The 25,331-nt window shown below is 41.7% G+C and overlaps 1 protein-coding gene across 3 annotated transcripts in view; it reads left to right on the forward strand.

Annotated features, from left to right (window-relative positions):
- WDR76 (WD repeat domain 76) overlaps window positions 1–25,331 on the forward strand; it is a 59,201-nt gene that overhangs the window by 985 nt on the left and 32,885 nt on the right. The window contains exons 1-4 of one of the 3 annotated variants that reach the window (XM_068274973.1): window positions 6,280–6,376; window positions 9,013–9,255; window positions 13,893–14,096; window positions 23,233–23,436. In XM_068274973.1, the coding sequence (XP_068131074.1) occupies window positions 6,305–6,376; window positions 9,013–9,255; window positions 13,893–14,096; window positions 23,233–23,436 (723 nt within the window). In that variant the 5' untranslated portion in view covers window positions 6,280–6,304. Of the gene's footprint in view, window positions 1–6,279; window positions 6,377–9,012; window positions 9,256–13,892; window positions 14,097–23,232; window positions 23,437–25,331 lie in introns of those variants that run through there. The other 2 variants (XM_068274972.1, XM_068274974.1) reach the window with 2 other exon arrangements.

The following is a 25,331-nucleotide window of genomic DNA, read 5'->3' on the forward strand; positions in this document are numbered from 1 at the left end:
CTCCCTCTCTGCCTCCATGCGTGTTAGTGTGCTTTACAGCACTGCGCCCCACGGCTGCTGTGATGATGCAGGAAGCAAGAGAGCAGTTGCCCTGGTAATGGCGATACACATCGCCGCTACAGGAAGCCGCTCTCCTGCTATCTGCCTCATCATAACACTAACACGCATGGAGGCAGAGAGGAAGCGGCGCCAGCCAAGGTAACACAAGCGGCGACCACGAGGGGGAGGTGGGGGCAAGAGGCTAGTCCACAAATGGCCCACGGACCACCAGTGGGCTGCCGACTGGTAGTTGGGGACCCCTGCTAAGGCATCTGTGGCATTGCGTCCCTGGAAATCCTTGTTTTTGTGCCTGCTTAAAGAGAACCAGAGATGATCTAAAGAAAAGCTTTTATGCATACCTGGGGTTCCTCCAGCCCCACGGATTGTTCCCACACCGCCATCCATTGCTGCCCGCAACTACGAGAACCGGCTTCCTGCTCTGCCGTCAGTTGGAGCCAGTCTAGCGTAGAAGTGCGCTCTTTGCGTATCTCTGTAGCAGCCGCTGGAGAGATACGTAGAGAGCACACTTCTGCTTAGCCTGGCTCCGATGATGTCAGTGACGGGAGCCGGTTCTCGTAGTTGCGGGCAACGGTGGATGGCGGCGTGGGAGCGATCCGTGCATATGGGGCTGGAGGAAGCCCCAGATAGAATCTTTTCTTTAGATCATCTCTGATTCCCTTTACTGTAGCCATACATCTAGTGGTTTTGATGGAATCCATCAAGTGATCGACTTTATGGCAGTCTATTTCAGTGTGGTTGATTGAAGGTCGATCGACTAGTGGCCCCCACACTACAAGCCAGAGCCTATGAGATTCTGATTCCCTTTCAATAATCGATCTGACAGATGTTTGTGCCTCCGTGCTCTAAATGCAAAAATCGATTCAGTGTTTATAGAATATCAGTAGCTGATTCCTGTGATATCTTCCATTCTACTCGATCAACTAGGTTGGTTGATTCGACTTGATATTGGCAACTTTTAATTGATCAGGCATACTGGAACACACGCTATTCTCTCTTTATTCAATAGAATGATTGCATTGAATGGTTGATTTTACAGTCAAATTGCCAGATGTATAGCAACCTTTACAGTCACTATTCAGCTGTGATGGAACTACAAGTATTAGTTTGTCTTTCTATCTTTCAGCCAGAGAGTGGCCTGGGTGAAATGTACAGTACCCTTTTTTTTATTTTATTTTTCTTACTTGCCTTCAGTTTTATTTGCAAAGCAGAAGGTGCATTATTATATCATGCAGTATTTTACAAATTTTGTGCAGTCATAAAACCTATCACAGTACATTATTGGAACTCTTGTACATAACTAAAACTTTACAAGTTATTACAAAACTGTTTTGCTATTTTAAGCTCTGTTTTTATTTCTATGTTTTATATGTTACGTTTTCTCCTCCCCCCCCCCCCCCCCCCCTTGAACATGTCCTGGCTTGTCTGGCTATCCCTTTATGTAAGAATAGTACTCTTGTGTATGGTAGTTTCTTATGTTGTGTGCCTTCTGATCTTGTAATCAGACATTCATTTTTTGCATATTTGCTTTATATTGTATACTAGCTGATTACCCGGCGTTGCCCGGGTATGTATTTGGCTGGTGTTGGTTTTGCATACTTTTTTCTAACCTACCACACAATTACTCACTGACCAAGTTTGTGAGCTTTGCGGTCTTTGGTATCAATAATTTGCATGGAAATGATAAAATCTGATTGGCTGTTGGTGGCACCACACCCTTTTCTAAATTTGAACCCCAGTCACCCAATAACCAACTGTGCCAGGTTTGAGGCCTGTGCCATTAACAGTGCAAGAATGGTAGCAATTAAATATTCCCCTTGAAAAGCAATAGGTGAAGTTTCATTCACTTTTGTAGGCTCCACCCACTTTTCTGAATATTAACCACTTCACCACTGAGGGGTTTTACCCCCTGACCACCAGAGCAATTTTCACCTTTCAGCGCTCCTTCCATTCATTCGTCTATAACTTTATCATTACTTATCGCAATGAAATGAACTATATCTTGTTTTTTCCGCCACCAATTAGGCTTTCTTTAGGTGGGACATTATGCCAAGAATTATTTTTTTCTAAATGTGTTTAATGGGAAAATAGGAAAAATGTGGGGAAAAAAAAATTATTTTTCAGTTTTCGGCCATTATAGTTTTTAAATAATGCATGCTACTGTAATTAAAACCCATGAAATTTATGTGCCCTTTTGTCCCGGTTATAAAACCGTTTAAATTATGTCCCCTATCACAATGTTTGGCGCCAATATTTCATTTGGAAATAAAGGTGCATTTTTTTCAGTTTTGCGTCCATCCCTAATTACAAGCCCATAGTTTATAAAGTAACAGTGTTATACCCTCTTGACTTAAATATTTAAAAAGTTCAGTCCCTAAGGTAACTAATTATGTATTTTTTTTAATTGTAAATTTTTGAATTTTTTTTTAATTACAAAAAAAAAAAAATGGGGAGTGTGGGAGGTAATGAGTTAATTTTGTGTGTAAAAGTCATTTATTTGTATGTGAAAAATGTGTAGGGTGTAGTTTACTATTTGGCACAAGATGGCCACAGTAACTTTTTGCTTTATTGCGACCTCCAAGCCTCCTTCCGGAAGCTTGGAGGAAGAATAAGGAGGCTGGACACGTGAGTTTCTTCTCACAATGATCGCGCTGCCCATAGGAGAGCAGCGGGTCATTGTGGGGCTTAGATCAACGAACGGAATGGATTTTCCGTTCATTGATCTCCGGGCGAGCGGGGCGGCGGCGGTTTTACTAGCGGCGGGCGGCGTGTTTACGAGCGGGAGCGCGGACAGCGTCGGAACGCGGAAAGTACGTGTTTCTCCGTCCCTGGTTTTTAAAGGATGGAAAAAGGGGCGGAGAAATACGTACGCGCGGGGGTAAAGTGGTTAATACCAGTCACCCAGTGACCAACTGTGCAAAGTTTAAAAACCCTGCCATTAACAGTGTAAGAATGGCTGCAGTTTACATTTTCTCCGTGAAATTTGTATTTGTCTACACCCACTGATGACCCGGCATTGCCCGTGTATGTATTTGACTGGTGTTGGCTCCGCCCACTTTGTTACCCTAACGCACAAACACTCAATGACCAAGTTTGTGAGCTTTGGGGTGCTTGGCATCAATAATTTGTATATTCCCATAGAAATTAAACAAATCAGATTGGCTGTTTGTGGCTTCACCCCCTCTCCAGCATTTGAACCCCAGTCACCCAATGACCAACTGTAGCAGGTTTGAGGCATCTGCTATTAACAGTATAAAAATGGCAGCAATTTAAATATTCCACTTGAAAATCAACATGTGAATTTTGATTGGCTATTATAGGCTCCACCTACTTCCTGAATATTAATCCCAGTCACCCAGTAACCAGCTATGCTAAGTTTTAGAACTCTGCCATTAACAGTGAAGAAGGGCTGCAGTTTAGAATTTCCCAGAAAAATCTGTTTTTAACTCCACCCACTTTTTGTAAGCTGGAACACAGTCACTACACAATGACCAAGTTTGTGAGCTTTTGGGTTCCTGGCATCAAAGTTGTGCTAATGGAAGCAGTTTATCCCGCAAAGAAATCTGGCTGTTTTTTGGCTCCGCCCCTTTACTGAATTTGAACCCCAGACACTTAAAGAGTAACTGTCAGGCTACAAAAGCTAATTTAAACTTCTATTCTCCTGTGTTAAACAGTTTAGAAGGAAGCCAAAAAGGCATTAGTGAAGATAAAAATCTCTTACATTTGATGTGTGCTTATCAGCAAAGCTGTTATTCTTAAGAAGACGCAAGCCGCATACCATACTGCAAAGCATTCTGGGGCTCTCCCCTCGGCTGCTAATGAGAAGTTACAGGGTCAAGTAACAATAGCATGTAACTCAGTCCAGCGCACAGCACTGATAAATCTCCCGGCAGAGTACACTGCAGGAGTCCGCTATTGTTCCTAGCCACATGGCTAATTAATATTCACTGCACACTAGTGTTATTCAGTACAAGCTTTTCTGTGATCAGGAAGCAGAGAGGACATGACGACACATTTGGCTTCATAGGAGACAGACAAACATGGAACCTGCCATGAGCTGTCAGGAGCATCATTCTCTGCATATACTATATAAAAATTCTGTGAAATCCAAACGTGGACAGTGAAATGCATATGTAATGTAAGTACAGCCTATATTTAGCTACTGATATATGTGTTTATTTTCTCTGAGACCTTATACCTAACAGCTCATCTTTAACGACCCGCCTGTAGCAGGTTTAAGGCCTCTGCCATTAAGTGTAAGAATGGCTGCAGTTTCAATATTCCCCTTGAAAATCAAAAGGTGAATTTTGATTGGCTGCTTTAGGGCTCCACCCACTTTACTGAATATTAGTCCCAGTCACCCAGTGGCCAACTGTGTGATGTTTGAGAACCCTGCCAATAACAGAATGGCTGAAGTCAATCTAACAAATCTGATTGGCTGTGGCTCCACCCCTTTATTGAATTTGGACCCCAGTCACCCAATGACTGACTGTATCAGGTTTGAGGCCTTTGCCATTAACAGTGTAAGATGGTAGCAATGTGAATATTCCCCTTGAAAATCAATAGGTACATTTTGATTGGCTGTTGTAGGCTCCATCCACATTTTTGAATATTCATCCCAGTCACCCAGTGGCCAATTGTGTAAAGTTTGGGAACCCTGCCATGTTAAAGGGAACCAGAGGCCCCAGGAAAAAGATTCTATACATACCTGGGGCTTCCTCCAGCCCCATACGCACGGATCGCTCCCACGCCGCCGTCCTTTGCTGCCTGGATCCGCCGTTACTGGGTCCCGTCATGGCCGCCAGTTGGCCGGCAGACGCGGCCAATTGTCCGCATCACACGGGGCTCCCTCCATATACGTACGCGTGAGGCTGCTTACTGCGCAGCCGCATGCGTACGGGTATGGAGGGTGCCCCTGTGATGCGGACAATTGACCGCGTCCGCTGGAAGTGATGGGACCCGGTACCGCCGATCCAGGAAGCTGAGGATGGCGGCGTGTGAGCGATCCAGGCGTATGGGGCTGGAAGAAGCCCCAGGTATGAATAAAAGCTTTTTTTCTTCCTTTTTTTTTTTTTTTTTTTTTTAATGTTCCTCTCTGGTTCCCTTTAACCACTTGCCGACCAGGGGTGAATTGTCTGATCTGTGCTGCGTGGGCTCTCCAGCCGCCAGCACAGATCAGTATTATGCCAGGGCGATCAGACTACCCCCCCCCCCCTTTTTTCCCCACTAGGGGGGATGTCCTGTCGGGGGGGGTCTGATCGCCGCCGGCCATCTGCGTTTTGCGGGGGGGGGGGGGGGGGGCTCCTCAAAGCCCTCCTCCGCAGCCATTTCCGCCCTCTGCCTCCTTACCTCCCTCTCTCCGTAATGCGCAGGACGGAGTTCCGTCCTGCGCATTGAAGGATAGGCTTCCGCCTGTCAGATGCCGGCGATCCCCGGCCAATCAGAGGCCGGGGATCGCCGATCTGCCCTACGGCGCTGCTGCGCAGCAGCGCCGTATGATGTAAACAGCGGGGATTTCTTCCCCGCGTGTTTACATTTTGTCGGCGATCGGCGGCTCTCCGGCTGTTCACGGAGACACCCTCCGTAAACTGACATGGAAAGGCCGCTCGATCGAGCGGCCGTTTCCATGGTAACCCGCAGACGACAGTTTACGCCGATCGGTGTTAGCTGGTCGTCAAGAGGTTAAAAATGTAGTTGTCGGCAGCGCCCACTGTTTCTAACCTTGACATGCAGTCACTCAATTATCAAGTTTATCAGCTTTGGGGCCGTTGGTATCAATACTTTGTATATTCCCATTTAAAAATAAATAAATCTTATTGGCTGTTTGTGGCTCCGCCCCCTTTCTGAGTTTGGGCCCTAGTCACCCAGTGACCAACTGTACCAGGTTTGAGGCATCTGCTAATAACAGTGTAAGAGAATGGTGGCAGCTTAAATATTCCCTTTGAAAATCAAAAGGTGAATTTTTATTGGCTTTTGTAGGCTCCACCCACCTTCCAAAATCTTAATCTCAGTCACCCAATGACCAACTGTGCAAAGTTTGAGAACCCTGCCATTAACGATGTAAGAATGGCTGCAGTTTATATTTTTCCAGTAAAAGTTGTTTTTTGGCTCCGCCCACTTTTTGTAACCTTGACACACAGTCACTCAATGGCCAAGTGTGTGAGCTTTCAGGTTCCTGGCATCAAAAATGTGTGAATGGAAGCAGTTTATCCACCAAGGAAATCTGATTGGCTGTATGTGGCCCTGAATGTTTAGTGAATTAGGACCCCAGTCACCCAATGACTACTGTAGCAAGTTTGAAGTCTCTGCCATTAACAGTGTAAGAACAGCAGCAGTTTAAATATTCCCATTGAAAATCAATGGTGAATTTGTATTGGCTGTTGTAGGCTTGAATCTTAATCGCATTCACCCAATGACCAACTGTGTCAAGTTTGAGAACCCTGCGATTAACAGTGTAAGAATGGCTGCAATGTATATTTTCCCATTTAAAATGAATGGCTGAAATTTGATTGGCTGTTTTATGCTCCGCCCACTTTTCCTGGATTTGTAACCTCGGACACCAAGTGACCACCTGTGCCAAGTGTGGGGACTCTGGCTTGATTACTGTGAGAATGGCAGCCTTTTACATGTTTTCCATTGGCATGAATGGGGAAAATCTGATTTGCTGTTTGTTGCTCCGCCCAGGTGTGCAGGGGGGCCGCGAGACCCCCCCAGAACATATCACAGGTGGTAAGGGATCTGTGTACCAAGTTTCATTCAAATTGGACACACACACACACACACACACACACACACACACACACACACACACACACACACACACACACACACACACACACACACACACACACACACACACACACACACACACACACACACACACACACACACACACACACACACACACACACACACACACACACACACACACACACACACACACACACACACACACACTTTATATGTATAGATTGCTAAAAAATTTCTATAACCTGGGCCATTTCCTCCGAACACTGCCATTCCAGAGCAGGAGACTTGGGTGCAGCAGTGACTAACCAGCGCCGTCAGAAGACGGAGCTGAAGTTACTTTTTTTTTTTTTTTTTACTTTCAAATTTTTATTAGCAGAAAATAATTATACAACAATAAATTGAGCAACATTGACATCTGCTAAATTTTTAAATAACATACGCATATTTTAACATTCAAACTCCCTTGAAATATGCACAATAGAAATAACATGTCAAGGTAAACTAACACAATATGAAAATACAACAGTATTAACATAAAAGTAAAAACAATCAAAGTAGGTTCTAGTCCCTCAATCTTATTTACTGGTGGGTCAGAATAAAGCTATTAAATGTATTATAATAAGAAGCATTATATTATGGATTAGCATAGATGCCTCTCTTAAAATTATGGCATATATTATGCGTTCTTTCTTAATCTATTCTCCATGGATAGATTTAAGTTATATAAGGAAATAACTTGGGAAAGGGATGGGGAGTCACTTGATTTCCACTCACACACTATTCGATGTCTGGTGGCACAGATCACCTGAGAAATTTCAAGCCTGTAATTCAGTGGAATTTCATCTATGCCTATATGTAACAGAGCCAACTGAGGAGTTAGTTGGAAATCTTCCCAAATGTTTTCTAAAATAAAATGTACTATTTCTTGCCATAAAGGGGAATGAACATCAACTCCAATGTTACACTAACCAGTGGTCAATAGAAATGCAAACTAAAATAACAATCCTTCATATTAAGCAAGCCTCTTTACATATTTCTCGTTTTTCTAAGTGTATAACACATTGGGAAACATTTCATAAAATTTTATTAAGATGGTATGTTACTCCTTTAATTGTATCCAAATTTGCACCAAATAATTCGCCTAATTGTTGGAGGAATTGTGGGAAGATAGGTACTCTTTATCATATTTTGTGGCAATGTCCCTTTTATTAGTACTTTCGGAGCTGAAGTTACTTATAAAACACTATAATTCGGCCTCCAGCAATTGCTGGAAGCCAAATTATTTAATTCCCTACCATCAATGGCGGCCTGGAGGGGGAATAGTATTTAACATCGATGGGAATTTGTGCAGGATAAGCCATACAGGCTGTATCCTGCTCCCAAGTCTCCTGCGCCGATTCCTCTCGTATGCCATTTCCTCTTAAAAAAAAAAAACAAAAACAAACAAATGGCAGCTAGTAAGATAAATTTTTATCCATTTTTTTTTTTTAAGCAATCCTGAACTGAAAATGGTATCATCCTGATTCAAAACTTCTTGCTGAACTGAAAATAAACTGATGAGATATACTATTGCATTGATCATCCAACTCCTAAATAGTTCTTCCCTAGAATCCCACAGTTTTGTTTTACAAGAACTTGTTAAATCTTTTTATGGTCTTAGCTAAATTCCATTGTTCTATTTGACCTTTTGGCACTAGTCTGCTTTAGGGTAACAGGAAACCTACCAATGGGGAACAGTTTTCAAATAACTATACCTCTAGCATCACAAACTATTGTGATTGGCCGAATAGTGTGGTCATGGTTTACTGCAACCTATTGGAAACCTTGTAGTTAGAGAGGGTGCCGTCCACTCCACCCAATCTTGATAGCTGAATTTCCCTATGAAGTTTTCTGCTGGGTCCACTAATGTAGACCAGCACCAACCGTCTTTTTCTATTCCCTGCATTGAAGAGTAGTTCTCTTCCATGCAAGACTTTTATGAGCAGTAATTAGTTACCAGTGACAGTTGCATGATAGATTGATGACCAAAGCAGTGTCATTTGCATACCTGAATTCTGCCTCGTTCTATGTTGGAATGGTATTTGAATAGGGAATAAAGATGGCAGCCTTTGTATCTCTCTCCACATTTTGAGCTCCAAGACAAGCAACCATTTTGAAAATGAGCCCTGTGTTATATCTTATGTCTGTCTCTGTTTTCTGTAATAGGAAGTCACACCAAGTTCTACTACAGCCACCAAGAAAGTGGATGATATGCCCTCCACTCCCAGTAAGAAGGGTTACCAGCATAAACGCTTGCTGAAGCAAAAGCAACACTTGGAAGGTACTCCACGTAAGAAGGCATGCTTGCCGTTAGAGGAAAGCAGTGTAAGGAGGCACCCTGTTGTTCAGCTGACTCGTTTGAAGACTGAACCTGAAAATGTGAAGATATCCAAAGAAGACTCTGATCAGGTGAGACATGGCGCAGAAATTTCTGCTTCTATATAACCTAATCTTCAAGTAATCACAAGTGAAATTTGAACTCTCAGCACAGAAGTTCAGCAGACACGGCTAATATGTAAACACAGGATGTTAACCCTTTCTCTGCTTCTGCGAAAGCAGGAAGTAGATGGCAGAAGTACTGCAGGAGATCTGTAAGCTGTAACAAAGAAATATTTTTCTTTAAAGTAAATCTGAGATGAATAAATAGAAAAACTACTGCTGATTCTGTGCCTCTAATGCTGATTCAGTGCCTCTAATGCTATCAGCCACAACCCCCGAACAAGCATGGAGATCAAGTGCTCTGACTGAAGTCAGACTGGATTAGCTGCATGCTTGTTTCAGGTCTGTGATTCAGCCACTACTGCAGCCACAGAGATCAGCAGGACTGCCAGGCAACTGGTATTGTTTAAAAGGAAACATCCATATCGCTCTCAGTTTAGGTTCCCTTTAATTTGCTTCATTTTGCGACTAACTTCTGTGGAGGGGCCCTGGAATATTACTGATCGTCCCTCCAAGGTGTGTTAAATCTTGTTTCTGTGCCGTTTTACTGCGTCTGAGGTCTCCGGACTAGAAAATCATGTTAACAGACTACAGAAATTGATGGCAGTTTTACAGGAATTCTAAAACCTCATAAACATGGACGCCTACTCTGCAAATATTGGAGTGGGTTATTACTGTGTAATAAACATTTTGCCTTGGATCAAGTCTGAATTTGTTCTTTTATCCAAAAGGAGTCGTTTAAAGGGTGCCTCTTCTTTCTAAAACTGTTGGTTTTAAAGGAAACCTGAACTAAAAGGGATATGGAGGCTTCCATATTTATTTCCTTCTAAACAATACCAGTTGCCTGGATGTCCTGCTGATCCTCTGCCTCTAATACTTTAAGCCATAGAAGCATGCAAATCAGATGCTCTGACTTGATTAGCTGCATTCTTGTTTCAGGTGTGTGTGTGTGTGTGTGTGTGTGTGTGTGTGTGTGTGTGTGTGTGTTTCACACACTACTGCAGCCAAAGAGATCAGCTGGACTGCCAGGCAACTAGTATTATTAATAGGAAATAAATGTGGTGGCCTCTATATACAGTACCTTTGTTCAGCTGTCCTTTAATTCCTCGTCTGATTGTGGTAGCAATGCTTTGTATATCTTAAGATGGCCACTTTAATTTGTAGCAAATAATCATTTGAGTATTAGATAAATGCGATCACATACAGTAACAATAGAATCTTGTAATACATTGATTATTTCACCATCAATGAAACAATCTGTACTTCCTACTCATCATAACCAATCATAAAGACCATTTTTCCAATCGGCAAAGTTGTTGTGAACTGATCATTGTAAGAATCATTTGCATTCAATTGGGAACATCAATGGACGTTTTTTTTTTTTTGCCAATATGATGACCGTTATCTGATGACTCAAACAACTCTATGCTAAAAATGGTACCGTAGTTCTCCACATTTATTAACCACTTAAGCCCAACTGGACGAGATTTCTCGTCCAGTTGGGCTGCGCGCACTCCCGCGGGTCGCGCGCGCTCCCGCGGGCCCCCCCCGTGTGCTGCTGGCCGCTAGATTACCGATCAGTGAAAGGGATTATAAATCCCTTTCGCTGATCGGACCCCCCCCCCCGGAGAAAAGCCGACAGCGTCTCTTCAGATGCTGCGGCTTTTCTGAGCTCTGGGCTCCTTTCTTCTGCCTGGGAGCGAGATCGATTGCTCCCAGGACTTTTTGATCCTGGCCATCTTGTGGCCAAATAGCAAATTACACCTGTAAAAAAAAAAATTTCAAATTAAACATATAAATATATTAAAAAAACCCTGTTTACCTCCCACACCAAAAAATACCCACATACAAGTTTAAATAAAAAAAAAAAAAAAAAAAATTACAATAATAAAAACAAAACAAAAACATAAATAGTTACCTAAGGGTCTGAACTTTTTAAATATGCATGTCAAAGGAGTATATCAATATGATTTAATAAATTATGGGCTTCTAAACAGTGATGGACGCAAAACGGAAAAAATGCACCTTTATTTCCAAATAAAATATTGTCGCCATACATTGTGATAGGGACATAATTTTAACGGTGAAATACCCGGGGCATATGGGCAAATACAATACGTGAGTTTTAATTATGGAGGCATGTATTATTTTAAAACTATAATGGCTGAAAACTGAGAAATAATGAATTTTTTCCATTTTTTTCTTATTCTTCCTGTTAAAATGCATTTACAGTAAAGTGGCTCTTAGCAAAATGGCATTTTAGGGGCCCTAAACCGTGAGGTACTCATTGAACTTTGGGCCCCTTAACGGAGTTAGGGTGCAGAAAAGTGCCACACGTGGTATCGCTGTACTCAGGAGTAGTAGTATAATGTGTTTTGGGGTGTATTTTTACACATACCCATGCTGAGTGGGAGAAATATCTCTGTAAATGGACAATTGTGTGTAAAAAAATAAATAAATAAATAAATAAAAAAATACATTGTCATTTACAGAGATATTTCTCCCACCCAGCATGGGTATGTGTAAAAATACACCCCAAAACACATTATACTACTTCTCCTGAGTACAGCGATACCACGTGTGGCACTTTTCTGCACCCTAACTCCGTTAAGGGGCCCAAAGTCCAATGAGCACCTTTAGGCTTTAGAGGGGTGCTTACAATTTAGCACCTCCCAAAATGCGAAGACCGTAAACACCCCACAAATGACCCCATTTTGGAAAGTAGACACTTCAAGGTATTCAGAGAGGGGCATGGTGAGTCCGTGGCAGATTTCCTTTTTTTTTTTTTTTGTCACAAGTTAGCAGAAATTGAAACTTTTTTTTTTTTTTTTTTGTCTCGGTGTCATTTTCCGCTAACTTGTGACAAAAAAATAAAATCTATGAACTCGCCATGCCTCTCAGTGAATACTTTGGGATGTCTTCTTTCCAAAATGGGGTCATTTGTGGTGTATTTATACTATCCTGGAATTTTAGCACCTCATGAAACCTGACAGGTGCTCAGAAAAGTCAGGGAGGCTTCAAAATGGGAAAATTCACTTTTGGCACCATAGTTTAACGCTATAACTTTTACCCAAACCAATAAATATGCACTGAATGGGTTTTTTTATCAGACATGTAGCACAATAAATTTGGACAAAAATGTATACAGAAATTTTACTTTGACAAATTGTCACAAAGTAAAAAAAAAATCATTTTTTTTTGACAAAATTCAGGTCTTTTTTGATGAATATAATAAAAACTAAAACTCGCAGCAGCAATCAAATAGCACCAAAAGAAAGCTGTATTAGAAACAAGAAAAGGAGGTAAAATTCATTTAGATAGTAGGTTGTATGAACGAGCAATAAACCGTTAAAGCTGCAGTGGTCTGAATGGGAAAAAAAGTCTCTGGTCCTTAAGGGGCCAAAATACTGTGAGCTCTCATTTATATGGTGGTCATATCAGACAAGCAGATATTTTGGCTTTGATATGAATTGGCTAATACAACTTGGGATATGCAGTAAGTCCAGACAGGCATTGTGTTTTGTGGGTTAGAGGAGTACATATATTGCCAAAAAACAATGTTCTGCACCTCACAGCCTTCCATAAGCTTTGTATTACCTAGTTTCTCTGTCTCTTACCTCAGGTTCCTTTTTAAAATCACAATAGAGGTCCTTTAAGCCATTATAGGATGAGCTCTGCCCAAGATGCCTACAGTTGCATAATCTTGAGTTGGTTTGTGATTATTTTGTAAAAATAGCTTCCAGACACTTTCTCTGAGCCGCCTTTAGTGGCATTGCCCAGTGTTGATTCCACAGGATCATAAGTAGTATCGTCTTGGATTGTCACTGTTATCATGGTAGGCAAGCTTGGTTGGTGAATGTGCTCTCTTTTAGTGAGGGCTGTGGTTGGCTCCTCATTCTTTTTCTCCTCTTTCACGAATGGGGAAATGTATCCATTTGGGTGATCTGCAGAAGGTGCCTGAAACGGTTCACATGACCTCAGCACCTTTAGGCATCAGCTCTTAAAGTGACACTGAAGCGGAAAAAAAACTTGTGATCTAATGAATTGGTTGAGTAGTACAGATAATTAATAGAACACTAGTAGCAAAGAAAATAGTGTCATATTTTTATTTTCAGGTGTATAGCTTCTTTATAACATTGCATTATTCTCTAATAATTTCAGTTTCCACAATACACTCAACATTTTATGATTTCACAGAGCAGGCTAGTGACTCTTTGAACTTTTCTCTGCAAGAAAACCATAAACAAAGAAGAAACAATGAGACGGTTGATATAAGAGCTTCAAAAGACAGTGCTGGCCACAACTTTATAAAGTCGCAGAGCTCACAGGAGCTCTTTTGCATAGATAACTACTAAAGTTTCTTAACTCCTCCTGTCCTGGAAACGATATGTGCTAATAATGTTCTATTTCTTAGCTATACCGCACATACAAATCATTATCATACGTTTATTTTCGCTTCAGATTCCCTTTAAGTGAGTGGACCTGTGAACACATATATGCTCTGCAGCTTTATGATCACTATGTATATGCTTAGCTGGTACACAGTCACGTTTTTGTAATATTTTGCTGTCATGTTTATGAAGGCAATAATCTTTGTGTCCCAACAGGAAATTACTTCCATGGACAATGTATCGCCTTCTGATCCTCCAAATGGTACACTCACCAGGTCAAGTCCAGTTCAGCAGAGTAGTCTTAGAAATAACACACAGAGGAGTCATCCTGTTCAGGCACCTGGCTCCAATCCACAGCCAGAAATTAAAGAGGAGAATCCATCCACAGATGAATCTGACAATGAAGAAGACTCAGATAAGGTAACGTTTGGGTACTGTTGTGGTAGCAGTATTTGGATAGGGGAAGGGTCCAGGTTTGGGTTGCACTGACAGGCCCCTCCCTTCCCAAAAGGAGGAATGATGGGCTAACACAAAGGTTCTCTAGAAATCATTATGTATAACCTATTAGAATTAACCCTTACCTTCAGGGTAATAAAGGATGTGGCAGATAGAAGCGAATAGAATATTCAATATAAATTGAAGCAAATGAAATATTACTTCAACTTGATAAATCACTCGTCTCCAAAATCATGATCTTTAATTAGAGGTAAGCCATTGGTCTAAAAACATAAAGATTATTCCTGAGGGACGAACATGCTGGTTGTTTTGGGATGCAAACAATGGCACATGTGTTTGAAGTATGTGCCAAGTGCAGGGTTACTTTAAAGCTTCACTACAAACAGACAGATGAGATACAGTATATGAAAAATCTTTCCTGCCAAATAGTGTTTAGATATTTCCATCCAGTTGAGTGATTCAGATGTCCGAGCAACACAGAACAGGCAGCACATCCAACCCTATGGCCTCCCGTCACCTGCCTGTGGTTGGGTGGAAGCCTGGACAAAGCCCCTCCCCAACCCAGAGGATAGACATTACAGGTCAGCAGCTGAGGCGTGAGTTCCTGTGTCTTGCCCTCCTGTAAATAAGCACACACATCAAAGCACTGTGCAATGCAGTGGAGTCTGAGTGCAACCCTCTGCGTTTTAGGGTTCCATAGCAGAGGACGCAATGCTTGTATGGGTTAATATTGGGATGAAGTCATATACTTTTACATAAAAATACTTTAAAAGACACCAGAACTGAGAGGGATAGGGAGGCTACCATATCAATTTCATTTTAAACAAAACCAGTTGCCTGGCTGACCTGCTGATCCTGTCTCTAATTTTTATTTATTTATTTATTTATTTTTAGCCATAGACCCTGAACTAGCATGCAGATCACATGTTTTGGAATGTAGTCCGACATAATCTAGTCGGACTTAAAGAGACTCTGAAGTCTCATAAAATTCACCTTTTTATTTTAAAAATCTTTTACATCATTCTCCTAACTAAATCGCCGCATCCCCGCGGATGAACATTAAGTAAATCCCCACAAACTCCCCCCTAACTCACCCCCGCAAAATCCACGACTTTCTTGGTTGTGGATTTTGCTGCTGTAGGAGGCAGAGCTTTCAGCCACAGCTCTGCCTCCATGCGCGTCTATCAGCGCGTTTCTCCGCCTCTCCCCCGCCTCTCTCAGTGAAGGAAGACTCAGAGGGTCAGAGGAGAGGCGGTGATGTGGCGCTGATAAACGCATGGAGAGGCAGAGCTGCAGCTGAAAGCTCTGCCTCTCACGGAAGCGCTGCCCGTATTGCCCCGCCCCCGGGGAGTTTGGGGGGAATTAGTTAGATTACAGCCGCAGGGATGCGGCATTTTAGTTAGGGCAATCATGTAAAAGAGATTTTTAAAAATAAAAAGGTCAATTTTATGAGACTTCAGAGTCTCTTTAAGTTGGAAGCTGCATGCTTGTTTCTGGTGTTTGATCCAGATACTACTGCAGCCAAAGGGGTCATCAGGGCTTCTGCGCTATTGGCATGGTTTGAAAGGAATTAAATATGGTAGCCTCCATGTACCTCTCAGTTCAGGTGTCCTTTAAAACCTCCCTGGCGTTCAATTTCCACAGGATTTCTGTGCAAAAAGTGATAAAAAAAAAAAAAAATTTCCAGTAACTTGCCAAAATGTGTCAAGCAAGGGTCTAGTATACAGTGCAGAAGAGTATTGATGTGTATGCACGTTTATACTGTTCACAGCATGTTTTGTATGGACGGATAATCTGTCAATACCGCTAGGGAGGTTTTAACCATTCTTAAATTAGTACATTATAGGATATATTCTAAATTTTGCGTTGTTCTTAAGACAAAATAAATGATACATTTGAAAAATATACAGCAAGGCTATTGCTGTGAATACAGAACTGATCTGCCCTGTCTTACCTGTTAAAAAAAAAAAAAAAAAAAAAAGCAATTTGGCACAGTTTAGTGGATGTGCTCTCCTCCCTCCCTGGTGGTGTTACTTCTGCCAGTAGCTAAAGTCTCATGCACACAGTAAGGCAGCAGTCTCTGGCCAAGAATCTAGCATGTGTACACGTTTCCCCTAAACATGTTTTAAGATTTGGCATGGCAATAACCGCCAAGCGCATTGTTCTGTCCCTGCATGCCTGAAGCCACTCTATCTTGAGCCATGTCATTCTCTCTCCTCCCATGGTACACATCTCTCAGGTGTCTGTACAGCATTCACTCTCCACAGTGTCACCTGCAGGAACAAGCTTGACCCTGCTGAGCGACACAAATAGTTGGTGTGTGTACGCTCATTAAGATCCCATCATTAACATTGCTGCTCCCACTGACTTACACTAAGTGCCTTGTACATGTGGCCGCATACTGTAGACTAGGCTTGGTCTGTGGAAGCTGTGTCCGCTGTAGGAATGCCAGATCTAAACATCAATAGTGTCAAATAAGAAAAACACTCTTCAAATTCAAAGATGAATCTTAAACAGCAGTGACACAGTGCTAGCTCTAGGTACAATGACAGCTGCCTGGGAGGAGGAGATTGAGAGATTTTACTATAATTCATCATTAATAAATGTGGAGAATTACGGAACCATTTTTAGAAAATAATTGAGTCATCGGATAACGGTCATCATATTGGCAACAAATATATAAAAAAAACTCTATTGATGTTACTAATTGAATGCAAGAGATTTTTACAATGATCAGTTCACAAGGCTGCACACCACTACAGTATAGAAAATAGCAGTTCTGACATTGAGAAGGGCAGGGCAGTGCTTTTGTGTTTTCTTTAGATAGATTTGAAGACTTTCCTAGACATCAGCATTATACCTACTCATTTATTACTGTTTACCTCATTCCCACAGTGTTTTTGTCTTGTAGGAGCAGATGGGACTTTCTGCATATGAAAGAGAGAGACTGAGAAATATAAAATATAAAAGCAAACGCTGATCCTCTGCCTCTAATACTTTAAGCCATAGAAGCATGCAGAGCCGATGCTCTGACTGGATTAGCTGCATGCTTGTTTCAGGTGTGTGTGATTCACACACTACTGCAGCCAAAGAGATCAGCTGGACTGCCAGGCAACTGGTATTATTTAATAGGAAATAAATGTGGCGGCCTCCATATACAGCACCTTTTGTTCAGCTGTCCTTTAATTCCTTGTCTGATTGTGGTAGCAATGCTTTGTATATCTTAAGATGGCCACTAACGGTTTAATTTGTAGCAAAGAATTATTTGAGTATCAGATAAATGCGATCACATACAGTAACAATAGAATCTTTTAATACATTGATTATTTCACCATCAATGAAACAATCTGTACTTCCTACTCATCATAACCAATCATAAAGACCATTTTTCCAATCAACAAAGTTGTTGTGAACTGATCATTGTAAGAATCTTTTGCATTCAATTGGGAACATCAATAGTTTTTTTTTTTTTTTTTTTTATTATAATCTTTTTAATATATTTTTTTGCCAATATGTTGACCGTTATCTGATGACTCAAACAATTATTTGCTAAACATGGTCCTGTAGTTCTCCACATTTATTAATGATGAATTATAGTAAAATCTCTTAATCTCTACAAACACTTTTTTTTTCATACATACATTATATATGTCAATCACCCTCCTTCTACTTACTGCCTTGTAGGCTGACCTCAAGACTAGAATCAGGTTTTCTTGTAAGAAAGGACTTTTAGGCCGGAGCTTGTTAAAGAATACCTGAACTGAAAATTAAAAGTCAAAATAAACATACAGAGGTCCTACTTACCTCCTGTGTAGTCTATTGCTCAATCACTTTCTCCTGTCCCGCGTCCTGTTTGTCCACTGTGATTAATGGAATTCTCTGTCCTCCATTTTGAAAATGGCCATTACTCTATAGAATACATTTTTCAGGAGTAGGATGGATGAAATTGTTTATCTTCACAGTTTATTTTCAACTTGGATTTTCCATAATGTTTATGTATGAGTTAAAACGTTCAGCGCGCGCAACTTCAATGACCTCTTGAATTGCATTTTATGGGGATCTGCTGCCAATTGCATTGCATTTTGTGGAAAGTGCTGCCAATCTAATTGTCCTTTAATTGCATTGCATTGGGGGGGGGGCTCCAGCAGGAACCTTCGGCCCTCCACCATGGGGTCTGAAAAAAAAAATGGCCCTCCATGCCCATGAAGTTGGACAGCACTGCTCTATAAGGGCGCTTTCACACTAGAGGCTGCGGTAGAAAAGGCTGAAAGTCAGCCTTTTGCTTAACGCCAATACATAGCGTTTTCAAAGCGTTTTGAAAGAGTTTTACAGCTCATATGAAAACGTCCTTTTTTTTTTCTTCTATAAAAATAAGTGAACAAGTTAGCTGTAAAACGCTTTGAAAATGCTGAAGTTGGCTTTTTCCATTGACTATCATTGAAACGCCAACAGCCAACTTCGGCTGTAAAAAGCCCTGAAAAAGCTCCTGGGAGCGTTGAAACGCAACGCTCCAAAACGCCGAGTTAGATGTGAAAGGTAAAATGAAAGTCTATGGACTTTCTTTTACCTAGCAAATTGCCAACTTCGGCCGTGACGTTAAAACGCCGAAAAATCCCTCTGGTGTGAAAGGGCCCTAACAGCTTCCTGGTGAGCACACTGTTAAACTGTAATATCGCCCACTTGAGTCAGGGAAACATGGACATTAACTGGCACATTCGTTGTCCTCTCAGCTATAACTGACAACAACTGATATATTACTGACCGCAACTGATATATTTCAGTTCTGACAATGTTGTCTGAACTGGAATGGATCATTGTCAGAAGAAAATGGTGAGCTTCTGAGAGGAACTGATGGCAAGACAACTATGTAATGTTCCCCACGAATACTAATTTCATACCTATTATAGACTAAATTGCTGTTGCCAACCTCTTGAGGAGGGGGGGGGGGGGGGGGGGGGGGGGAGGGGCGCTGGGCATGAATCGGACAAAACTTTTCTATCTTTCCTTTCTTTCTAATTGAGATATATTATATAGAATATACAGTGGGTTGCAAAAGTATTCGGCCCCCTTGAAGTTTTCCACATTTTGTCACATTACTGCCACAAACATGCATCAATTTTATTGGAATTCCACGTGAAAGACCAATACAGAGTGGTGTACACGTGAGAAGTGGATCGAAAATCATACATCATACATCATTCCAAACATTTTTTACAAATAAATAACTGCAAAGTGGGGTGTGCGTAATTATTCGGCCCCCTGAGTCAATGCTTTGCACATCTAGAGACTGAAATCCTTGCCCATTCTTCTTTGCAAAATAGCTCCAGCTCAGTCAGATTAGATGGACAGCATTTGTGAACAGCAGTTTTCAGATCTTGCCACGGGTTTTCGATTGGATTTAGATCTGGACTTTGACTGGGCCATTCTAACACATAGATATGTTTTGTTTTAAACCATTCCATTGTTGCCCTATTTAGGGTCATTGTCCTGCTGGAAGGTGAACCTCCGCCCCAGTCTCAAATTTTTTGCAGTCTTCAAGAGGTTTCCTTCCAAGTTTGCCCTGTATTTGGCTCCATCCATCTTCCCATCAACTCTGACCAGCTTCCGTGTCCCTGCTGAAGAGATGCACCCCCCGAGCATGATGCTGCCACCACCATATTTGACAGTGGGGATGGTGTGTTCAGAGTGATGTGCAGTGTTAGTTTTCTGCCACACATAGCGTTTTGCATTTTGGCCAAAAAGTTCCATTTTGGTCTCATCTGACCAGAATACCTTCTTCCACATGGTTGCTCTGTCCCCCACATGGCTTGCGGCAAACTGCAAACAGGACTTCTTATGCTTTTCTGTTAACAATGGCTTTCTTCTTGCCACTCTTCCATAAAGGCCAACTTTGTACAGTGCATGACTAATAGTTGTCCTATGGACAGAGTCTCCCACCTGAGCTATAGATCTCTGCTCGTCCAGAGTCACCATGGGCCTCTTGACTGCATTTCTGATCAGCGCTCTCCTTGTTCGGCCTGTGAGTTTAGGTGGATGGCCTTGTCTTGGTAGGTTTACAGTTGTGCCATACTCCTTCCATTTCTGAATGATCGCTTGAACAGTGCTCCGTGGGATGTTCAAGGCTTTGGAAATTCTTTTTGTAGCCTAAGCCTGCTTTAAATTTTTCAATAACTTGATTCCTGACCTGTCTTGTGTGTTCTTTGGACTTCACGGTGTTGTTGCTCCCAATATTTTCTTAGACAACCTCTGAGGCCCTCACAGAGCAGCTGTATTTGTACTGACATTAGATTACACACAGGTTCACTCTATTTAGTCATTAGCACTCATCAGGCAATGTCTATAGGCAACTGACTGCACTCAGATCAAAGGGGGCTGAATAATTATGCACACCCCACTTTGCAGTTATTTATTTGTAAAAATGTTTGGAATGATGTATGATTTTCGTTCCACTTCTCATGTGTACACCATTTTGTGTTGGTCTTTCATGTGGAATTCCAATAAAATTGATTCATGTTTTTGACAGTAATGACAAAATATGGAAAACTTCAGGGGGGGGAATACTTTTGCAACCCACTGTATGTATGTAGTTATCCTATCCTTCCAGCACTATGTGGAAGATAGATTGTCATCACTATTATAGATTGACTTCTTATTGCAATATGATGACTGTTTTCTATTAAACAAGATATTGCACTGTTACTGCAAAACTTGGATATCCTTGCATATAATGCTAATGTGCTTCTCTTTAATGATATATGGCTATATTGTGACGTGCTGATCTGCACTATCTCTGTTATCTTTTTCAATAAAATTTTAACTGTTAAAACAAAACTATGTAATGTTCATTTGAAGTTACCTCATGTTTATTTTAAATAATTTCACTCAGTTCAGGTTCCCTTGAAAGCCACATCTACACGCGTAGATGCGGCCGCGATGCTCCAGCGGCTCGATTGATAAGATCCGACAGGACGGATCTTGCTTCCGCCGATTCCCTGCTCGCTCCCCGCTAGGGGACAATGGCAGGGAATCGAGCGGAAGATAAGCGGCGCGGCGTGGGAACGAGCGGGAATCGAGCGGGTATTGATGCCGGCGCGAGCTGGGACGCGGCGGGCACGCGGAAGAGGCGGTCCGGCGGCTAATCGAGCCGCCGGATCGCTGCAATGTCCCATCATGTAGATGGGGCTTAAAGAGAACCAGAGACGAAGCACCCTCATGTATTTTATTACATTTATCAGTGCGAACATGACAGTAAACACCTACCCTGCTTTTAGTTTTATTCTTCTCAGTCTAATCTATCCGTTATCAACTGTGATAAGAATACTGATTCAGTCTATGTTTGACCTGGAATCATTATAGCTGAGTCACTCTTCTGTGGAGTCTTTTCAATTTCAAGCCTTCCCCCTCCTGGCTTAGATTTCCTGCTTTGCATACTGAGAGCTGTGATGACATGGGAGGGGCTGCTGCTGCTGAGAGAGAAGCTCTGTGGCTGCAATATGATCCCTGTGTGTTCTGTGTGCACTAGATACTGATGATGACTGCAGTTTCATTCCTATGAGAGACACTTCCTACAGGCAGCTGCACATCATACCAAAATGAAAGCACACAGATGAAAGGCTGCATTTAGCCTAGATAGCAGCATAGTCTCATATAGCCTAGACAGCACATCCAGAACAACTCATAACCTGGAAGCAGAAGGGATATGAGCCGGCGGCCATATTTGATTTTTCCTGGAGCAATAATGGATAAAAAAAACACTAAAAAAGGCACACCAGAGTGTAGAAATTATCAGGTAGAGCATTTATTCTTTACAAGCTATCGACTGATATGTATGTTTTGTGTGAATCGTTCATCTCTGGTTCCCTTTAAAGAGCTCTCATTTATATGGTGGTCATATCGGACAAGCAGATATTTTGGCTTTGATTTGAATTGGCTAATACAACTTGGGATATGCAGTAAGTCCAGACAGGCATTGTGTTTTGTGGGTTAGAGGAGTACATATATTGCCGAAAAACAATGTTCTGCACCTCACAGCCTTCCATAAGCTTTGTATTACCTAGTTTCTCTGTCTCTTACCTCAGGTTCCTTTTTAAAATCACAATAGAGGTCCTTTAAGCCATTATAGGATGAGCTCTGCCCAAGATGCCTACAGTTGCATAATCTTGAGTTGGTTTGTGATTATTTTGTAAAAATAGCTTCCAGACACTTTCTCTGAGCCGCCTTTAGTGGCATTGCCCAGTGTTGATTCCACAGGATCATAAGTAGTATCGTCTTGGATTGTCACTGATATCATGGTAGGCAAGCTTGGTTGCAGAATGTGCTCTCTTTTAGTGAGGGCTGTGGTTGGCTCCTCATTCTTTTTCTCCTCTTTCACGAATGGGGAAATGTATCCATTTGGGTGATCTGCAGAAGGTGCCTAAAACTGTTCACATGACCTCAGCATCTTTAGGCATCAGCTCTTAAAGTGACACTGAAGCAAAAAAAAAAAACTTGTGATCTAATGAATTGGTTGAGTAGTACGGATAATTAATAGAACACTAGTGTCATATTTTTATTTTCAGGTGTATAGCTTTTTTTTTTTTTTTTATAACATTGCATTATTCTCTAATAATTTCAGTTTCCACAATACACTCAACATTTTAAATGATTTCACAGAGCAGGCTAGTGACTCTTTGAACTTTTCTCTGCAAGAAAACCATAAACAAAGAAGAAACACTGAGACGGTTGATATAAGAGCTTCAAAAGACAGTGCTGGCCACAACTTTATAAAGTCGCAGAGCTCACAGGAGCTCTTTTGCATAGATAACCACTGAAGTTTCTTAACTCTTCCTGTACTGGGAACAATATGAGACTCCTATCACCTCCTGTCCTGGAAACGATATGTGCTAATAATGTTCTATTTCTTAGCTGTACCACACATACAAATCATTATATCATACGTTTATTTTCACTTCAGATTTCCCTTTAAGTGAGTGGACCTGTGAACACATATATGCTCTGCAGCTTTATGATCACTATGTATATGCTTAGCTGGTACACAGTCACGTTTTTGTAATATTTTGCTGACCTGTTTATGAAGGCAATAATCTTTGTGTCCCAACAGGAAACTACTTCCATGGACAATGTATCGCCTTCTGATCCTCCACATGGTACACTCACCAGGTCAAGTCCAGTTCAGCAGAGTAGTCTTAGAAATCACACACAGGGGAGTCATCCTGTTCAGGCACCTGGCTCCAATCCACAGCCAGAAATTAAAGAGGAGAATCCATCCACAGATGAATCTGACAATGAAGAAGACTCAGATAAGGTAACGTTTGGGTACTGTTGTTGTGGTAGCAGTATTTGGATACTGGAAGGGTCCAGGTTTGGGTTGCACTGACAGGCCCCTCCCTTCACAAATAGGAGGAATGATGGGCTAACACAAAGGTTCTCTAGAAATCATTATGTATAACCTATTAGAATTAACCCTTACCTGCAGGGTAATAAAGGATGTGGCAAATAGAAGCGAATAGAATATTCAATATAGAGGCAAATGAAATATTACTTCAACTAAATAAATCAATCCATCGTCTCCAAAATCATGATCTTTAATTAGAGGTAAGCCATTGGTCTAAAAACATAAAGATTATTCCTGAGGGACGAACATGCTGGTTGTTTTGGGATGCAAACAATGGCACATGTGTTTGAAGCATGTGCCAAGGGCAGGGTTACTTTAAAGCTTCACTACAAACAGACAGATGAGATACAGTATATGAAAAATCTTTCCTGCCATATAGTGTTTAGATATTTCCATCCAGTTGAGTGATTCAGATGTCTGAGCAACACAGAATAGGCAGCACATCCAACCCTATGGCCTCCCGTCACCTGCCTGTGGTTGGGTGGAAGCCTGGACAAAGCCCCTCCCCAACCCAGAGGATAGACATTACAGGTCAGCAGCTGAGGCGTGAGTTCCTGTGTCTTGCCCTCCTGTAAATAAGCACACACATCAAAGCACTGTGCAATGCAGTGGAGTCTGAGTGCAACCCTCTGCGTTTTAGGGTTCCATAGCAGAGGACGCAATGCTTGTATGGGTTAATATTGGGATGAAGTCATATACTTTACATAAAAATACCTTAAAGGACATCTGAATTGAGAGGGATAGGGAGTCTACCATATCCATTTAATTTTAAACAAAACCAGTTGCCTGGTTGTCTTGCTGACCCTGTCTCAATTTTTTTTAGCCATAACTGGCATGCAGATCACGTTTCGTAATGTTGTCCGACTTACTCTAGTGGGACTTAAGTTGGAAGCTGCATGCTTGTTTCAGGTGTTTGATCCAGACACTGCTGCAGCCAAAGGGATCATCAGGGCTTCTGAGCAATTGGTATGGTTTAAAAGGAAATAATTATGGTAGCCTCCATGCACCTCTCAGTTCAGGTGTCCTTAAAACCATTCTTAAATTAGTACATTATAGGATAAATTCTAAATTAAGCATTTTTCTTCAGACAAACTAAATGATACATTTGAAAAAATGGACAGCAAGGCTATTGTTGTGAATACAGAACTGATCTGCCCTGTCTTACCTGTCAAAAAAAAAAAGAAGAAAAAAATAAAAATTTGGCACAGTGGATGTGCTCTCCTCCCTCCCTGGTGGCTTTTCTTCTGCCCGTAGCTAAAGTCTCATGCACACAGTAAGGCAGCAGTCTCTGGCCAAGAATCTAGCATGTGTACACGTTTCCCCTGAGCATGTTTTAAGATTTGGCATAGCATCAACCGCCAAGTGCATTGTTCTGTCCTTACCCGCATGCCAGAAGCCACTCCATCTTGCCCCATGTCATTATCTCTCCTGAGCCTCCCATGTCTATAGTGATGGTACACATCTATCAGGTGTCTGTACACCATTCTCTCCACAGTGTCACCTGCAGGAACAAGCTTGACCCTGCTGAGCGACACAAATAGTTGGTGTGTAGGCTCATTAAGATCCCATCATTAACAATGCTGCTCCCACTGACTTACACTAAGTGCCTTGTACATGTGGCCACATACTGTAGACTAGGCTTGGTCTGTGGAAGCTGTGTCCGCTGTAGGATTGCCAGATCTAAACATCAACAGTGTCAAATAAGAACAACACCCTTCAAATTCAAAGATGATTCTTAAACAGCAGTGCTAGCTCTAGGCACAATGACAGCTGCCTGGGAGGAGAGCAGGCTGCACACCACTACA

Source organism: Hyperolius riggenbachi, chromosome 3 (assembly GCF_040937935.1).
Source record: "Hyperolius riggenbachi isolate aHypRig1 chromosome 3, aHypRig1.pri, whole genome shotgun sequence".
Taxonomy (NCBI): domain Eukaryota; kingdom Metazoa; phylum Chordata; class Amphibia; order Anura; family Hyperoliidae; genus Hyperolius; species Hyperolius riggenbachi.